The following is an 18,929-nucleotide window of genomic DNA, read 5'->3' as shown; positions in this document are numbered from 1 at the left end:
ACCAGTTGTTAAATGGTTGGCGACGGTCACAAACATACATACACAGAGCTCTTCTAGGTGACGGGGACAGTCACAAGGCCACACACAGATTCTGGTTTTTGAACTGTCGTCGATGCTCCTGTAACATTGCTTCTTCCTAGGTACACATATTGAACCCTATGTAAACTCATTTTCATCTAGGGGTAAGTGATGGTCCTTATAAAACTGACCTCTATTCTTTGACTTGTCCAGCATGGTTGGCCCTTCCACTCCTCTGGCATAGCTCTTAGGGTCAATGTAGTAACGGGGCTTGAAGGAATTAGTCAAACAAATCGACCACTGTAACAAATATGTCTTCTGTTGCTCTTTTTTGCTGGACCGCTAAGTTAGAGACGTAAACAAACCCACACCAGTTGTCAGGTGGTGGAAGACAGTCACAAAGACAGACACATACGTCTTACTAGTCTTTGAATCAATGCTCTTCTGTTTTTTTTCTGGGTAGGGATCTTAGCCCCTAAGCAAACCCATTTTTATCTAATGGAAGAGGTGATCCGTATTAGTCTGGTCTCTATCCTTTGACCTGTCCAGTTTGGGAGACCTTCCCAAGAGCGTCCACTCCTCTGGCATTGATCTTAGGATCATTGCAATAAATTAAAATAATAAATGATAAAAGAAAACAATTCAGGATCCTGTTTGTGGATAATTTTATTGGAAAAAAAAAAATGGAAAAAGTTACTGTACAGCTTCTCATCTCACCATTGAACATCTGAACTTCCTCTTGGGGTAGCAGCGTCTGCCCCAGGAGGGGATAATACATAGAGAGAGAGGAGAGAGAAATCAAAGAGAGAAGTGAAAAAAAAAATTATTAAAAATACCTTTTTTCAAGAGAAGGAAAAAAAAATCAACCTTGAAATTCATATGCATATGTGAAATTAATTAAAATGAAATTGTTAATTTACTATGTAAATTAACAGCCGCCATTCCACCGCTTATCCCTGCCCTTCCCCGCCGCCACTACTGTCACATCCACACTCCATCTCTCCTCCTACCCCACATCAATTTACCAATCATTTCTTTCCCCACCACACACACCACTATTCTTCTCCCCGCTATTCCATACGATTAATAATGTTACAGAACTAATTAATACTGCTAATTAAACTGTCCTGTATTGAGTGCTACTATCGCTAAACCTTTCAGTTGTCCACGTGCTGGTCTGCACTATACTACATCCACATGACCCAACTGGCCACAGGAGCCACACGATCCCTATCTCCACTTCCATGTCACATCTGGACTCTCCATGATATGATCCAGTGTTGCTAGGGGTACCCCTGTGAGTGACCCCCTCATTACATAAAACAAAATCTGCTGCTTGTATACTGGCCCCCACTCACCACCATCAATAACTTAAGAGGCAGGTTTTCAATATGTGACCCCAGATTCTAGGAACCAGAGTGTAGGGCCTTAAGAGATAGGTGCTATGGTGATATCGCATGCATGGTGTGACCCCATAATATTAAAGGCCAGTGTGGGTGGCCGCTATGAAATAGCGAACTGGGTGTTAAGGATCCCAATATAGCCCATTAATGGCGTGGGGGGCTCCCTTTGTAAGTGACCCTTTTATTTCATTAAGCAAAGACCCCTGCTTGTACACTAGTACCCTCACTCACCATCACTAATGTAAGAGGCAGGTTTTCAATATGGAACCAGAGTGTAGGGCCCTAAGAGATGGGTGCTATGATAATATCACATGTAGTGTGACCCCATAATATTAAAGGCAAGTGTGTATAGCCCCTAGGAAATAGGGAACGGGGTGTTAGTGATTCTGACATAGTCCAGTGATTGACACTTATTTCATAAAACAAAGACCACTGCCTGTAGCCTCTCCTTGTCACCAATAATAGAAAGGAGGTGGACCCTGGAATACAGTAACCCAAGCAGAAGGGGCTGGCCAATGCAGGCAGCCTGAGAAAACTGATGTGATAGTTGGAACGAATCCCTGCAGAATTTAGAAGGCCAGAGGATGTGTGAGTAAGTGTGTGTGAGCAGGCGAGTGCACATTTCTGTGTCTGGATGTGCAGTTGTGTGTGTCTTCTTCTTCTGTCCAACAAGATGCAGGGGGCCAGTGAGGTTAGTCCTGCAGCAGGTGAGTTGGTCTGTAAGAGAACAAAACACGCGTCCAGCCACTATGATACAAAACATGGCCCTCATGACTAGTGGTTCTCAACTGGGAGTCATATAAGATTGGGGGGGGGGGGGGGTCCATGAAAGAGCATTTTAAGGGCTCTTGAAAACATTTTGCTTTAGATGTATGTATTGCAAGACAACAGCTTAGTTTCCCTCTCGAATATTTTGACATGGTTCAACCTACACAAGTTAATGTGTGGAAAACAAAATAGGAATTTTGAAAGAAGTTTCTAGAAAACTTAGTTTTTAAACATCGAATGGCTATGGGGGCCCACCAGAATAAGACAGTAATCAAAGGGGTTCATAGATTAAAAAATGGTTGAGAACCCCTGCTCATGACGAATGGCGAAAATGATATGATTAGCAGACCCGAGGACTTAGGTCAGAAGTCTGAGAGTCAGGACACTGTTACCATGACAACAGGAGACACACTGGCGTCGAGAAAAAACTGATGTTGCTGTTACTGTGAAAATGGTTTTAATGGAAAAAGAACGCGCTTGTGTTGCCATGCTGACAGGCCACAAAGATGATGGGATGGTTAGTGTTACTATGGCAAGAGGCCACATAGCAACCAGTAACAGAGCAATGACAACACAGTTACCATGGCAACAGAATAGAATTGGAAAAAAATTTTGAACAAATTGGGAAGGAAATTTCTTCAGACAAGAAAATTGAACATATATATGTATATGTATGTATGTATATATGTGTGTGTATATATATATATATATATATACGTACATATACATCTACATACCTATACGTACATATATACACACACACACATGCATACATATACATACATCATATTTCGATATATATATATAAGTTTGTTGGGGATATACCCTTGCTCAGGCCCAAGGGGAAGAAAAGAGACCCAAGAAGGAGAAGTAGGAGGAGGAGAAAAAGTGACAAACACACAAGGAATCCACAAAAAAAAAAAAGAATGAAAGAAAAAAAGGGTCTTTGTTATGTGTAAAGGTCTTCTCTGTCGGCACCCACGTTCTCGGCGTCTTCCAAGGCGGAGAAATTCAAGAAATGTGAAGGTCGATGTACTTCGTGGTAGAACTCTTTTGGGTTGGCAAGCTGTAAGTCATATTTCATGTTGGGGTCGTGTCGGACACCTGAGGAAAATAGAGAGAGAAATTGAAAGAGACGGAGGGAGAGAGAGGGAGAAATTTGTGAAGGAACATCTTGAAGAATTGAAGTGCCGGTGAGAGCATTGTCGTTGTCAAGAACATCCTTGTTAGCACCATTAATGTCCCTCGTCAACATCACTGTCATAGGTTCATAATTCTGGCACAATTCTAGCACCACAACCCTGTTGTGTGTTTGGAAGCAACCTCTACACAATCACTCCATTGGCTAGAAACAGCAGCCAAATCTCCTTCAGCTCACACCACCATGCAAAGGAGCCTGCATGACAGGAGCACCACACAAAGACAGATACCACTTAATGAGGTATGTTGTTGTTGGCACTCAGTCGCTTACGACGTCGAGGGTTCCAGTTGATCCGATCAACGGAACAGCCTGCTCGTGAAATGAACGTGCAAGTGGCTGAGCACTCCACAGACACGCGTACCCTTAACGTAGTTCTCGGGGAGATTCAGCGTGACACAGTGTGACAAGGCTGACCCTTTGAATTACAGGCACAACAGAAACAGGAAGTAAGAGTACAGCAGGGTTCGCCACCATACCCTGCCGGAGCCTCGTGGAGCTTTTAGGTGTTTTCGCTCAATAAACACTCACAACGCCCGGTCTGGGAATAGAAACCACAATCCTATGACCGCGAGTCCGCTGCCCTAACCACTGGGCCATTGCACCTCCACGCTTATGCAACTACAACAATAACAACAAACAACTCACCCATAAAGTTATAATTCCAGGAACTCTGTGCTGGAACCATGAAGAATCCAAGGAATCGGTCAGAGAGTAACATCTGTACCTTCTCGTAGTGGGACGGTAGGTAGCCCTTGGGGTTGTTACCCGTGTCAGTGTTCTGTCGACCCCACTCGTAACCACTAGGGGTCAGTTTGTAGGCAGTGAGTGAACAGGAACCTGGCGTGAAACTGAAAGTAGAAGACAACAGTAAATGGTCAGTGGTGGTGGTCGTGGGAGGAGAAGAGTGAAGAGTGGTGAGGGGAGCGGGGTAGAGGGCAGAAAAGTTGGGAATGAGCAGGAGTTGTACTTTTAAGGAGCAGAATGACAGGGGAAGCGGCTAGTGTGGTGGTGGCGGTGGGGAGAATGAATTATAATAAATACATCATCATCATCGTTTTAATGCCCACTGTTCCAGATGGAATTCCATGGGGGGTTTTTAACGGCTGGACGGTGCCCTTCCTGTTGCCAAACCTCACCTGCTTCCAATGTAAGGTAATATTTCCCCCATGGCCAGGCATGTTTCTGCAGAAGAAGACAGGAAAAGCAAGACACTACTTGTATGACAGTGAAGCTCATTTACAATCGTCATCATGCGATGTTAAGACAAGGTGACAGTAACACACACACACGTGTAAGAGTGTGTGTGTGTGTGTGTGTGCGTGAGAGACCATCACCATTTAAGTTTGTGTTCCATGCTGGCATGGGATGGATAGTTTGAAGGGTCTGATGTACCTGTGAATGTGCATGGTTCAGTCGTTAGAGCTCTGTTCCAGTGAGCAGGGAAGGGTGCGGCTGTGGACCCGGGTGAATCTGATTGCTGGTGCAATAACCTCTAGCATGGACATCGCCGACATTTTACATGGGGTATGGTTAGTGATGGTCTTCATTCATTATGAGTGGACAGCCATCGCACCATTTGAGCGTGATTGCTACCAGCGTCGCCTCACTGACACTTGTGCCGGTGGCACGTGAAAAAACATTCAAGCAAGATCATTGCCAGTGCTGCTGGACTGGCTCCTGTGCATGTGACAAGTAAAAAACACCATTTTGAGTGTAGCCATTGCTAGTACCGCCTGACTGGCCCTCATGCCGGTGGCACATAAAAGCACCCACTACACTCTCAGAGTGGTTGGCGTTAGGAAGGGCATCCAGCTGTAGAAACTCTGCCAGATCAGATTGGAGCCTGGTGCAGCCATCTGGTTTGCCAGTCCTCAGTCAAATCGTCCAACCCATGCTAGCATGGAAAGTGGACGTTAAACGATGATGATATATATATCAAACAGCCAAGATGGTGAAACCTCCTCATCATGCGAATTAATCACTATACAATGCCCCTTGAAAAGCTAATTTAAATAGCAAAAACCAGTCGGATTCTACAACATCCATATAATATGTATATATTTATATAAAAAAATATTAAACTATGCGAAACGAAGGCATTTTTCTTCATATATTTTCAACTCATAATTTTACGTGTTGTTTACTGAATCTCCAGTATTTTTGCTCCTTATATTTTTATATACATACATACATACATATATATATCATCATCACTAGGCCTCGAGGAACATGGCTTTTAGACTGAATCGGAATCAACAAATTACTGCTCTCTGACATTACTCATTACTATCAGTGTGGCTCAAATGCAGCTGAGGTTAGTCATTACCTCAATGAAGAATTTCATACTCATGCTATTCAGGGCAGCAACATCAAATCACTCGTTAGCATGTTTGAAACAATGGGCTCTGTAAACGACGCACCCAGATCTGGACGACTCGCTACTGTAACATCTGATGAAAAAGGTGAGCAGTTGCAAGCTAGTCTAATCAACAGTCCGTGAACTCAAAATCAGTTGCCAGAGCGTGCATAACTTATTGTGTGAAAGGAATTTAAAGCCCTACATTCCTTGCCTGTTCCCTGCTCTGCACGATGGAGATGCTGATCGCAGACTTGAGTTTTTGGAGATGTTCCTTGCGTCGATACTTGACGACGAAACTTTATAGGATAAGATTTGGTGGTCAAATGCTTTAAATTAAATGGCCACATTGACAAAATTACTTGTATTGAAGTCATGAAAATCCACATGTGGTATTGGAGAAGGAAGTTAACCTCCCAGGAGTAACTGTCTGGCCCCTGCAATGGGATTATCGGCCCATTCTTCTTTGATGAGCCAATCACTGGAGAACGGTACCTCAACATGCTTCAAACCTCTTTCTTTCCTCAAATGCAATAACAAAGAGACATTCACTTCCAACAGGATGGGTCTCCACCCCACTATACGCATTGTGTTCGTGAATGGTCTGACATCAATTTTAATGGCAGATGGACTGATCGAATGGCCAGCGCATTCGCCCGATTTAACATCACCATCATCATCAGCGTCGTCGTTTAACGTCCGCTTTCCATGCTAGCATGGGTTCGATGATTTGACTGAGGACTGGCGAACCAGATGGCTACACCAGGCTCCAATGTGATCTGGCAGAGTTTCTACAGCTGGATGCCCTTCCTAACACCAACCACTCTGAGAGTGTAGTGGGTGCTTTTACGTGTCACCCGCACAAAGGCCAGTCAGGCAGTACTGGCAACGGCCACACTCAAATGGTGTCTTTTACGTGCCACCTGCACATTGGTAACGACTCTGCTATAATAGGGAATACCAAAATCTGTGATCTTACACTGTTTATTTTGTCCTCTATAATCATATCTATCTTTTTACTTAAATAGTATTGTCAGTTTTTATGGGGAAGTCCCACAAGCTCTTGTAATTCTCCTTCTCTATCACAGCTTCTGGTTTGTGTTCACACTACTTTTCTATTGTTTTGAAGCCATACACTCAGCTAACACACAAATGCACTCTTTCTTTTTGCCTACACAGTCTTGTCTGCATTTATACTCCTTTTAGGCTAGTGTACTGCACTCACTCAAAAGGTGTGATACTTTTGTCTCCTTTTCCCGCAAATTCTACATTTGCTACCTGACTGAGTTTTGTCGATCTTTGCCTATATCAAATTTGTTCTAAGGTCTTGTTCCTGAGCGCTTATTATTATTATTATTATCATCACGGCAGCAGCGAAATGGCAGACTCATTAGCATGCCGGTCAAAATGCTTAGTGGTATTTCATCTGTCTTCATGTTCTGAGTTCAAATGCTGTCTGGGTTGACTTTGCCTTTCATCCTTTCGGGGTCGATAAATTAAGTACCAGTTACGCACTGGGATCAATGTAGTCAACTGGTCCCCTCTCCCAAAATTTCAGGCCTTGTGCCAACAGTAGAAAGAATCATTATTATTATTACTATTATTATTATTATTAAATTATGCCGAGGTTGACTTTGCCTTTCATCCTTTCAGGGTCAATAAATTAAGTATCAATGATATACTGGGGTTGATGTAATTGACTAGACCCCTCTCCCAAATTTCAGGTGTTGTATTATTATTATTATTTAAGGTGGCAAATTGGCAGAATTGTTAGCATGCCAGGCAAAAATGCTTAGCAGTATTTAGTCCATCATTGCGTTCTGAGTTCACATTCTGCTGGAGTCAACAAAATAAATACCAGCTGTGTACTGGAGTAGATATAATCGACTGCTCCCCCCCTCCCCCAAAATTTTAGGCCTTGAGCTGACGACAGTAGAAAGGAAAATCATCATTATTTAACCTACCTGCAGGTGATGATGACAGTCTTCTCACCATCCCAGGTGGGGTTGTCTGCCATAACCTTTGCATGGGTGGTGATGTCTTGAGGTGAAAGCTGTGGCAGTTCATTGGGTTGAGTGTGGACCCAGCCTAGGGCTTCCATTTCCTGGCAAGGACAAAACAACATCATGTAACATCATCACTGAACCAATAAAGAACTCTCTCTCCCTCTCTCTATACACACATATATATATGTGGTTGCTTGAACCTGATAGAAATAACAACCGGGCTGCTCTCAAATCATATCCTGCTGTCTTCCAAAAACAAGAAAGGATGGTCACAGCTGGATCATCTTTGATCTAAGATCATAGGAGCTAGACAACAAGGAAGGACACATTAGATAATGTAGTCCTAGATACACTATGCCTGAATAAAAGACAGGGTGGTCACTTCTGGAATATCTTTGATCATAAGTCTGCTGGACCAGGATGACCTAGGGCTAAACAACAATATGGTGAAACACATTATTAGATAATGTAGTCTTAGATACACTATGTCTGAATAAAAGACAGGGTGGTCACTCCTGGAACATCTTTGATCATAGGTCTGCTGGATCAAGACTGACCTGGGGCTAAACAACAATATGGTGACACACATTAGATAATGTAGTCCTAGATACACTATGCCTGAATAAAAGACAATGGACATTGTTGAAACACCTTTGATCATGGATTTACAGGATTATGGCTGACCTGGGGCTAAACATGGAAAGCCACATCGGATAATGTAGTCCTAGATACACTACGTCTAAGACAGGATGGTCCTGACTAGAACACTATTGACCATAGACCTGTTGGGTCAGGAATGACTCAGGGTTAAATAACACCAACAAGGAAGGACACATTAGATAATGTAGTCCTAGATACACTATGCCTGAATATAAGATGGGATGGTCACAGATGTAACACTTTTGATCACAGGTCTGCTGCATAATCAGGACTGACCTGGAACTAATCAACAAGAAAGGACATCAGATAATGTAGTCCTAGATACACTATGTCTGATAAGGGGCCAAATCCCTGCACATGTAACATCAACAACAGCAAGTGTCCTTACCTGTAAATACTCGTGCTCTGGTAACATGTTGGGTAGATGGACTCTTTGGTGAGTGCCCCACTGGGGTGGCATTACTATACAGCGAATCTCCTTCACCTGGGGGTTATCTGGAGGACTGACTCCGTACAGGTAGCCAGCAATCTAGACATCAAAAGAGAGAGAGAGAGAAATGGTTAGAATCAATATTGGTAAGTGGATGGAATGGTGATACATGGGCAAACATACACATACACAGTCTATACATGTATATACACACACACACACACAAGGTGAATACATACATATTCATATAAATGTGTATATATACACACACACACAAGGTGAATACATACACATCTACAGTAATACCTCACTTTATGAGACCCCGGGTTTACACCACAGCATAGTAACAACCATGACTGATGTTACCTGGTCTCTTAAAAGCCATAAGCTCCAAAGACAGCAGTACAGCAGTCACCCTTGCTGATATTAACGGGCCCCTTAAAAGTTCTATGCCTTAAACCCCACTAAAACCACAGTGCAGCAGCAACTACTACTGACGTTACCTGGTCCCTTAAAAATTATGAACTCCAAAGCCCAACTAACATCCACCACAGTACAGCAGTCACCCTTGCTGATATTACCGGGCCCCTTAAAAGTTCTATGCCTTAAACCCCACTAAAACCACAGTGCAGCAGCAACTACTACTGACGTTACCTGGTCCCTTAAAAATTATGAACTCCAAAGCCCCACTAACATCCACCACAGTACAGCAGTTACCTTTGCTGATGTTACCAGGTCCCTTAAAAGCTATTAAGCTCTAAAGCCCCACTAACATGCACCACAGTACAGCAGCAACCCTTGCTGATGTTCCATGGCCCCTTAACCCTTTCAGTATCATATCTCTGTTGAAATACACTGCCCTCTTTTCAATTAATTTTGAAAATAATCAGAAAATTATTAAGATAACTGACATTATTCAGCAGGGGTTTGGACCTTAAATTAATATGAAATTTTAATTGAGATAACTTTAAAATGGTTAGTTTAGATCATAGGACCCAAGGACAGTTTCAGACAGGTTGGTATCTAAAGGGTTAAAAGCTATAAGGCTCCAAAACCCCAAGACAGTACAGCAGTCACCCTTGCTGATGTTACTTGATCCTTTAAAAGCTGTAAGCTCCACGACCCCACTACCATCAACCACAGTGCAGCAGCAACAACTACTGATATTACCTGGCCCCTTAAAAGTTATATTGCCTTAAACCCCACTAGAATGCACTAGAGCATAACAGAAAACCCTCGCTGATATTACCTGGGCCCTCAAATCAGAGATGATGATGAACTTTTTCAGGATGTTCTTGGGCAGAATATATGTATACCCTGTCTCTTTGATGTCATCAGATGACACATAAATGTGGTTGGTTCGCAGGTGCAGGTTGGTCGCGGAGATCGCTCGGACGCGCCACTCTGTCTTCGAAGCAAAGGTCGCCGTTTCATAGTTGCTCGTCGTCGAGGTGATGATCTCGTCACCATGTTTGTTCACAGTGCGGGTTGTGGTCGCAGTCAGCTGAGTTTGCTCCTTTGTCTGTTTTTCAATCTCGGCAATCTGTTGGCGCTGGGCCGATGGCGCCGAGATCTCCATACCGAGAATGATGTCTCGGATTTCAGACTGGGTCAGCGATGCTACATTGACACTGGAAAACAATGCAGAAAAGGAGGACAAGAATAAGAAAAAAAAACAAAAACATTTCAGGAATGAATCACATTATTATAACAATTATAACTAATTATTACTGTTAACTAAGATCATTAATTATAAGATAATTAACTCATACTCTTTTACTTGTTTCAGTTATCTGACTGCGGCCATGCTGGAGCACCGCTTTTAGTCGAGCAAATTGCCCCCAGGACTTATTCTTTGGAAGCCTAGTACTTATTCTATCGGTCTCTTTTGCCGAACCACTAAGTTTCGGGGGACATAAACACGCCAGCATCGGTTGTCAGACGATGTTGGGGTGACAAACACAGACACACAAACATACACATATATATATATATATATATATATATATATATATATACATATATACGACCGATTTCTTTCAGTTTCCGTCTACCAAATCAACTCAGAAGGTTTTGGTCGGCCCGAGGCTATAGTAGAAGACACTTGCCCAAGGTGCCACGCAGTGGGACTGAACCCGGAACCATGTGGTCAGTAAGCAAGCTTCTTACCACATGGAGAACTGAAATACATTTTTGTTATTTTTTGTAATATTAACATCTACTTTATGCCAGAATGAAAGACTGGATGGTAAGTTGAAACATCTTTAATCATAGATCTATGGGATTAGGGTGGAGGCGCAATGGCCCAGTGGTTAGGGCAGTGGACTCGCGGTCATAGGATCGCGGTTTCGATGCCCAGACCGGGCGTTGTGAGTGTTTATTGAGCGAAAACACCTAAAAGCTCCACGAGGCTCCGGCAGGGGATGGTGGCGAACCCTGCTGTACTCTTTCACCACAACTTTCTCTCACTCTTACTTCCTGTTTCTGTTGTGCTTGTAATTCAAAGGGTCAGCCTTGTCACATTCTGTGTGTCAAGCTGAATATCCCCGAGAACTACGTTAAGGGTACACGTGTCTGTGGAGTACTCAGCCACTTGCATGTTAATTTCACGAGCAGGCTGTTCCGTTGATCGGAATCAACTGGAACCCTCGTCGTCATAAGTGACGGAGTGCCAACAACTGGACAAGACTTGTTAGTCAATGTTGTCCTAGGTACACATTGACTGAATAAAAGACAGGATGGTCACAGCTGGAATACCTTTGAACACAACCCTGCTCAATCAGGACAAACATGGGGCTAAACAACAACGAGGAAGGATGCATTATGATGTCTAAATAAGACAGGTTGATACAAATTTCTTAGAGCTGGAATATCTTTCATCACAGAATGACCTAGGGCTAAACAATACCACCACCAATAAGGAAGTAAACATTAAATAATGTAGTCCAAGATACACTATGTCTGAATAAAAGACAGGGTGGTCACAGTCGGAGCACCTTTGGACATAGATCTACTGGACCAGCCCCAACAGGGCTGACCTTGGGCTAAACAAAAAGTGCTATTGAGGACACATTAGATAATGTAGTCCTAGATACACTATGTCTGAATAAAAGACAGGATGGTCACAGCTGGAACAACTCTGATCATAGCTCTGTTGGATCAAGATTGACCTGGGGCTAAACAACAAAAGCACAACAACAACAAGAAACATAAATATTACTTGTTCTTTTTGCCGTAATCAGCTAGGATGAGGTCTTTGAGCTGGACTTCAATCTTGATCCACTCTTCATCACCGAGGGCCGGCCAGATGTGATGGGGTTCTGTAATGGTGGTCTTGTCGGGTTTCAAGATGATTTTCGTGCGGTCATTGTTCACATGGAGGGCACGCAATATCAGGATGAGTCGAGAGAATGCCTGCAAAGGGAAATAGAGAGGAAGGTTGAGTGAAGTGAAGCGATCGTTAATGTGAAGGTTGCTCCTAATCATCATCATCGTCATCATAATCATGAAAGACTATGTAAGTGTTTAGGTGCAAAGTATTCTTTTACTCTTTTACTTGTTTTCAGTCATTTGACTGCGGCCATGCTGGAGCACCGCCTTTTAGTCGAGCTAATCGACCCCAGGACTTATTCTTTGGAAGCCTAGTACTTATTGTATCAGTCTCTTTTTGCCGAACCGCTAAGTTACAGGGACGTAAACACACCAGCATCAGTTGTCAAGCGATGTTGGGGAGACAAACACACGCATATATATATATATATATATTATCACCATCGTATATATATATATATATATATATATATATATATATATATATATATATGTATATATATATATAAGCGAGAGCAAAATCGTGATGGCACCTGTGCCCAGCATCGCCTTTCTGGCACGTGTAAAGACTTTCGAGCAAGATCGTTGCCAGTGCCGCTGGACTGGCTCTTGTGCATGTGGCACGTAAAATACACCATTTTGAAAGTGGCTGTTGCCAGTACCGCCTGACTGGCCTTCGTGCTGGTGGCATGTAAAAGCACCCACTACACTCTCAGAGTGGTTGGCGTTAGGAAGGGCATCCAGCTGTAGAAAATCTGCCAAATCAGATTGGAGCCTGGTGTTGCCATCCGGTTTCACCAGTCCTCAGTCAAATCGTTCAACCCATGCTAGCATGGAAAGCGGACGTTAAACGATGATGATGATGTATTTCAGGATGTGCAATTTGCGCACCTGTGTAATTTATGCAGGTGATTTTCAGGATAAAAATTGTTAAAAAAAGCTTCTACTTGTATAAAATTCGCACCCAAAAGTTTTCAGAGGGAAAAAGGTTTTCAATTTAGCTGGATTTCGCATAATTTCACTTACTTATGAATAGATTTTATCAAATTTTCATTAAATAGAAATAATTTGTTTAAGAGGTGTTACATTGAAAGCTATTAAATTACAAAGTGTTTGCGTTGCTTATAATAAACATTATTTTACATTGCCCACAAGAAATTGTTTACAAGAGAATTCTCTGAGAACAGGATGAGATAGAGTTCTTTGTTACAGAACAGACAAGAAGATTTACCTTTCTCATATGGAAAGGATCTAGATAGACTATTCCATTCCAAATATATTCTCATCCTGTTCTCAGAGAATTCTTTTGCAAACATGTTTACCATTGCAAACATTGGCAAAAACATACCTTTAGTTCCTATTAGTAATTTCTATCAATCTATAAAATTTGACCCTTAACTGTCTTCTTACATCTCATTTCCATGCCTTTAAGCTTTATTCCCATTCATCTATCGCACTATTTTCTTCACTCTTGGTTCTCTGCTAATTTCTTTCTTTCTCCTCCTCTTTCTCTAAATTGCATTTGACATTAAATCTATTAACGTTTTTTTTAAAAATAGCTTGCCAGCATTCTCTTCATCATATACACAATCATCACATTCGGTTAAAATGGCTTATTGATGTGTTTTGCTTCTTCTTTTTTTTCCCTGATGAGAAGATCGCATTGCTTTACATCATTTTATTCCAGAGGGAATAATACTAATGTTTTCTTCGAAACATATGTCGGAAGTATAAAGATTTGAATAACACCTGCATTTAACTCCATTTCATTATTTATCTGTTATACAAAAACATTTCACTAAACCCTGGAATTTCTACCATAGAAAGCATTCTAAATGCTCTGAAATCATCAGAACATCCAGCAAGTTCAACAGACCATTGATTACAATCCCAGAAAGTCAATGAGGTCAACTGCAAAAGATCTCCATGTGTCAGAAGGAACAATCAGAAATGTCCACAAAGACATCAGATATAAGTCTTATATGATGAAGAAAAGTCAATTTGTCCAAAAAAGCATAAGAAAATCACTACATCAGATCTAAAAAGTTCTTCAACAAACTGAGAACTCCAGCAGAAGAAGATTTGATTTGGCTTTTCTCAGACGAGAAAAACTTCAACCAAGATCAAAAAGTTAACAGAAGAAATGACAGATGGTTATGTGCAGACCCTTCTGAAGTTCCAAGTGTTATGCATACAAAATTTTCTGCAACTGTCATGGTTTTAGGGGTTGTCAGCAATGAAGAACATGTGATGCCTCCTTACTTCTTTCCACAAGGCCTTAGAGTTAACTCAGCCACCTATATTGAGGTCCAGGAATCAGTTGTTGAGTCCTGGATAGACAGTGTACACAATGAAAGGCCATGTGTTTCAGCAAGACTCTGTGCCATCACACAAGGCTCAAGTTACACAGAAGGAATGGATGGCTGAAAATAACCCCTAACATTTGGCCTCCTAATTCCCCAAATCTCAATCCATTGGACTTTTACATGAGGAGCGTTGTTAAGAAGTAGGTCAATGAACATGCCCATAACACCAAAGGTTCTTTGTTAGCTGCCTTAGTCAGAGTAATGTCCAAAATGAACCAGGACAACTTGGTTCAAGCATGTAGATGATTTAGATCTCACGTAGAAGCAGTTACTAAAGCTGAAGGTGGTCTTATTGAATAACATTAGAGAAATGAAGGTTTATTTTTATACTCATAGCATTTTTTTGGCTGTGTGGTAAGTAGCTTGCTTACCAACCACACGGTTCCGGGTTCAGTCCCACTGCGTGGCACCTTGGGCAAGTGTCTTCTACTATAGCCTCTGGCCGACCAAAGCCTTGTGATTGAATTTGGTAGACAGAAACTGAAAGAAGCCCGTCGTATATATATGTATATATATATATATATATATATATATATATATATATATATATGTATGTGTGTCTGTGTTTGTCCTTCCCACCATCGCTTGACAACCGATGCTGGTGTGTTTACGTCCCCGTAACTTAGCAGTTCGGCAAAAAGAGACCGATAGAATAAGTACTAGGCTTACAAAGAATAAGTCCTGGGATCGATTAGCTCGACTAAAAGCAGTGCTCCAGCATGGCCGCAGTCAAATGACTGAAACAAGTAAAAGAGAGTAAAAGAGTATATATCTTTTTCTACAAACATAAATCCGTCCTCAAATATCTTACACCCTGTATATACGTGTGTATGTGTGTGTATACATGTATATATACATATATACACACACACACATAAGTATGTATTGTATTACTTACAGTATAAGATGAAATAGTCTTCAACCAGTCATCATACAGGTTAAACAACACCATCTGAGGTTCAGTGGCCTTTAAGATCAGATCGCCAAACTTCTCAACCTGGAATATGTATGAATATAGAGAGATATACAGAAATATATATGTTCACATCATTTATATACAAATACGTATAGATATAACACTGTAACAAAAAAACATTTTTAAAAAATGGATATCTGCAAGTAATTGAAAACTCTCTCATATATATATATATATATATATATATATATATATATATATATATATATATACACACATATATATGGATTAGAACAGTTTGATTCAAATCTGTTGGTACTCTTGAGTTTCAAGTGTGATGCTAGTCGTCAGCCATTTTGAATTTGGTCGATGGAAACTGAAAGAAGCCTGTGGTATATACGTGTGTATGTGCACATGTGTGTGATTGTGTGCGTGTCAGTGTTTTGCTTATGTCCTTGTAACCTAGCAGTTCAACAAATGAGGCCTATCGAATAAGAACCCAGGCTTTCAAAAACAAGTACTTGGGTTACTTTGTTTAGCAGCTAAAATTTTTCATGGCAGTGCTACAGCATGGCCGCTGTCTAATGACTGAAACAAGATAAGAGGTATACATACACCTACACATGCACACAAGACACACAAAAACAAACACATGCAGATATACGTGCAATGGGCTTCTTTCAGTTTCCCCTCTACCAAATCCACTCACAAGGCTTTGGTCAGCCCGAGGCTATAGTAGAAGACACTTGCCCAAGGTGCCACACAGTGGGACTGAACCCGGAACCATGTGGTTGGTAAGCAAGCTACTTACCACACAGCCACTCCTACGCCTATATATATATATATATATATATATATATATATATGATAGGCTTCTTTCAGTTTCTGTCTACCAAATCCACTCACAAGGTTTTGGTCAGCCCGAGGCTATGGTAGAAGACACTTGCCCAAGGTGCCATGCAGTGTGTGTGATTCTGTGTGCATACATTTGTGTATGTATGTGCCTCTCAGTGTGTAGTTATAAAAAAAAGGGGTACATCTCCAATAGTGAATGCATGTGTGATGCAGAAGAATGAAGTCCGACTTACCTTTAGACAAGCTTGGAATGGTAACTGTAGCTCACTTCCTTTGATGACAATGTTAGGGAAATCAAGTAAATGGACCTGTCATTGGGATAACAAGAGGATAGGGGTTATAAATGGGTTAATGAGAGAGTAGTATGGGATAACAAGATGTTAGATGAGTTATCAAAAATATATAGTGAACATCAGACATATTGGGCTAGCATTAACAAGCTGTCATAGTGGGTTAACAAGAGGAAATATGGGCTAACTGGGTGTTCATTGGATGAATAAGAGACTGAGGGTTAACAAGAATATAAGTAGGTTATCTAAAATGTAGTGAATTAACATGAAATATACTGGGCTAACTTTAACAAGGTGACATATTGGGTTAACAAGAGGAAATATGGGTTAACTGGGTGTTTATTGAATAAGTGTCTGTAGGTTATCAAAAATCTAGTTAAATAACATGAGATAAATTCAGTTAAGGAAAATGGGTTAACAAGAATAGAGTGAATTATAACAGGTTAACAAGGTACTCAATGGGTTAATAAGAGAGTATATGGGTTAACAAAGATATAGTGGAGTAACAAATATAATGGGTTAACAAGAGTATGAGTAGGTTATCAACAATATAGTGAATCTACATGAGATATTCAAGAAGGAAAATGGGTTAACAAGAACAGAGTGAATTGTAAGTGAATGGTTAACAAGAATATAGGAAGTTATAAAGGTTATATGATTTAACAAGAGACAGATTGACTTAACATGGTGACCCAGTGGGTTAATAAGAGAATATATGGGTTGACAAAAATATAGTGGGTAACGAGTATAATGGGTTAACAAGCATATAGGGCTAAATGATTTAACAAGATATATATTGGTTAAACATGGTGACTCAGAGGGTTAACAGAAGAATATCAGAGATATATTGAAGTAACAAATAAAATGGGCTAACAAGAATATTGGGAATTATACGGGATATATGATTTAAGAGATATATTATTTTAACAAGGCAAGCTATAGGATGGAAATAATGATGTAATAGGAGTAACAAGGGACACAATGGGTTAACAAGAGATATAATAGGGTAGCATGAAGTATATGATGGATGATTTCTTGAAGTTGTTACATATTTATGTATGAGAGTGGGTGTCAAATGTGGTAGTGAGTGGACGTGTGTTTGTGTGAGTGAATGTCAATGTAATGAGTGTGAGTGTCGAGTGAGACTGAATGAATGGGTGCGTGAATAGATATGTTTGAGAATGGCAATGTATGTAAATGTCTGAGTGAGCGTTGAGTGTGACTGAGTGAATGGGTGGATAGGTGAGTAGATATGTTTGAGAATGTCAATGTCTGAGTGAGTGCCGAGTGAGATTGAGTGAATGGGAGGGTGAGTGGATATGTTTGAGATTGTCATTGTATGTGAGTGTCGAGAGTGACTGATTGAATGGGTGCGTGAGTGGATGTGTTGTTCCCTTCTGAAAGATAATCAGCAATATAAGGTTAATGATGGAGCTATTGTGTAAATGATGAGAGAGAGGGGGGGGAGGGGGGAGAGAGAGAGAGAGGGAAATAGAGAGAGATAGAGAAGGTAAAGAAACAAAGAAGAGAAAGAGGGGATTGAAACAGAGAGACAGACTCAGGAAAGAGAGACAGACCTAGGGAAAGAAAGTATGAGCCATAAAGGAAAACAGAAAGCAGAAGAGAAGGAAGGAGGGATGAGTCAGAAAGAGGAGAAGTGTGAGAAAGGGAGGAGAGGGGAGAGAGAGAGACGGAGGAAGAAAGAAGAGGTGGGTGAAACAGACAGAGAAGAGAGACATGGAATGAAATATAGAGGAGGGAGTGAGAGAGAGAGAAAAAAAAGAGACATAGAATGAAATAGAGGAGAGAGAGAGAGAAGAGACATGAAATGAAATAGAGAGGGAATGAGAGAGAGAAGGGGGTGAAACAGAGAGAGAGAGAGAGAGAAGAGACATGAAATGAAATAGAGAGGAAATGAGAGAGAGAGAGAGAGGATAATGAGCAAAGAGCACTGACCTCAAGGGGATCCAACATTCCTTTACGGGTGACAATAATCTGTTTGGGTTGTTCCTCAACAGGAAGGGAACGAATCAAAGCCGCAACTTCCTCTGCAGTTTTCCACTTGGCCAACTGTAGTAAAACACCAACATCAAACCCATTAGACAACATTTTATAAACAAACTTTGGAAGCGGGTAATTTTTATTTTGGGATACCCTGTGTGTGTGTGTGTGTGTGTGTGTGTATATATATAAGATGGGATGGTCACGGCTGGAATGCCTTTGGTAACAGTACAACTCGATCAGGGATAAGACATGGGGCTACTAAACCAGGGGTTTTCAAACTTTTTGACTTGCGGACGAACCCCTTTATCTTTCAGGCTTTACCTTAT

At 41.2% G+C, this 18,929-nt stretch overlaps 1 protein-coding gene across 1 annotated transcript in view; it reads right to left on the bottom strand.

Moving 5' to 3' along the window:
- Window positions 1–666: 666 nt before the first annotated feature.
- Window positions 667–18,929, bottom strand: part of LOC106883575 (pre-mRNA-processing-splicing factor 8) — an 87,628-nt gene continuing 69,365 nt past the window's right edge. The window contains exons 31-39 of the mRNA XM_089346027.1: window positions 18,556–18,669; window positions 16,543–16,617; window positions 15,437–15,535; window positions 12,063–12,256; window positions 10,092–10,473; window positions 8,801–8,941; window positions 7,711–7,850; window positions 4,036–4,238; window positions 667–3,293 (exon numbers count right to left, since the gene is read on the bottom strand). Coding sequence (XP_089202153.1) covers window positions 3,139–3,293; window positions 4,036–4,238; window positions 7,711–7,850; window positions 8,801–8,941; window positions 10,092–10,473; window positions 12,063–12,256; window positions 15,437–15,535; window positions 16,543–16,617; window positions 18,556–18,669 — 1,503 coding nt within the window. The 3' untranslated portion in view covers window positions 667–3,138. The remainder of the gene's footprint in view (window positions 3,294–4,035; window positions 4,239–7,710; window positions 7,851–8,800; window positions 8,942–10,091; window positions 10,474–12,062; window positions 12,257–15,436; window positions 15,536–16,542; window positions 16,618–18,555; window positions 18,670–18,929) is intronic.

Source organism: Octopus bimaculoides, chromosome 30 (genome assembly GCF_046866305.1).
Source record: "Octopus bimaculoides isolate indiv1 chromosome 30, ASM4686630v1, whole genome shotgun sequence".
NCBI lineage: Eukaryota > Metazoa > Mollusca > Cephalopoda > Octopoda > Octopodidae > Octopus > Octopus bimaculoides.
Note: the sequence above shows the minus strand (reverse complement) of the source record. Positions and strands in the feature narration are given on the sequence as shown.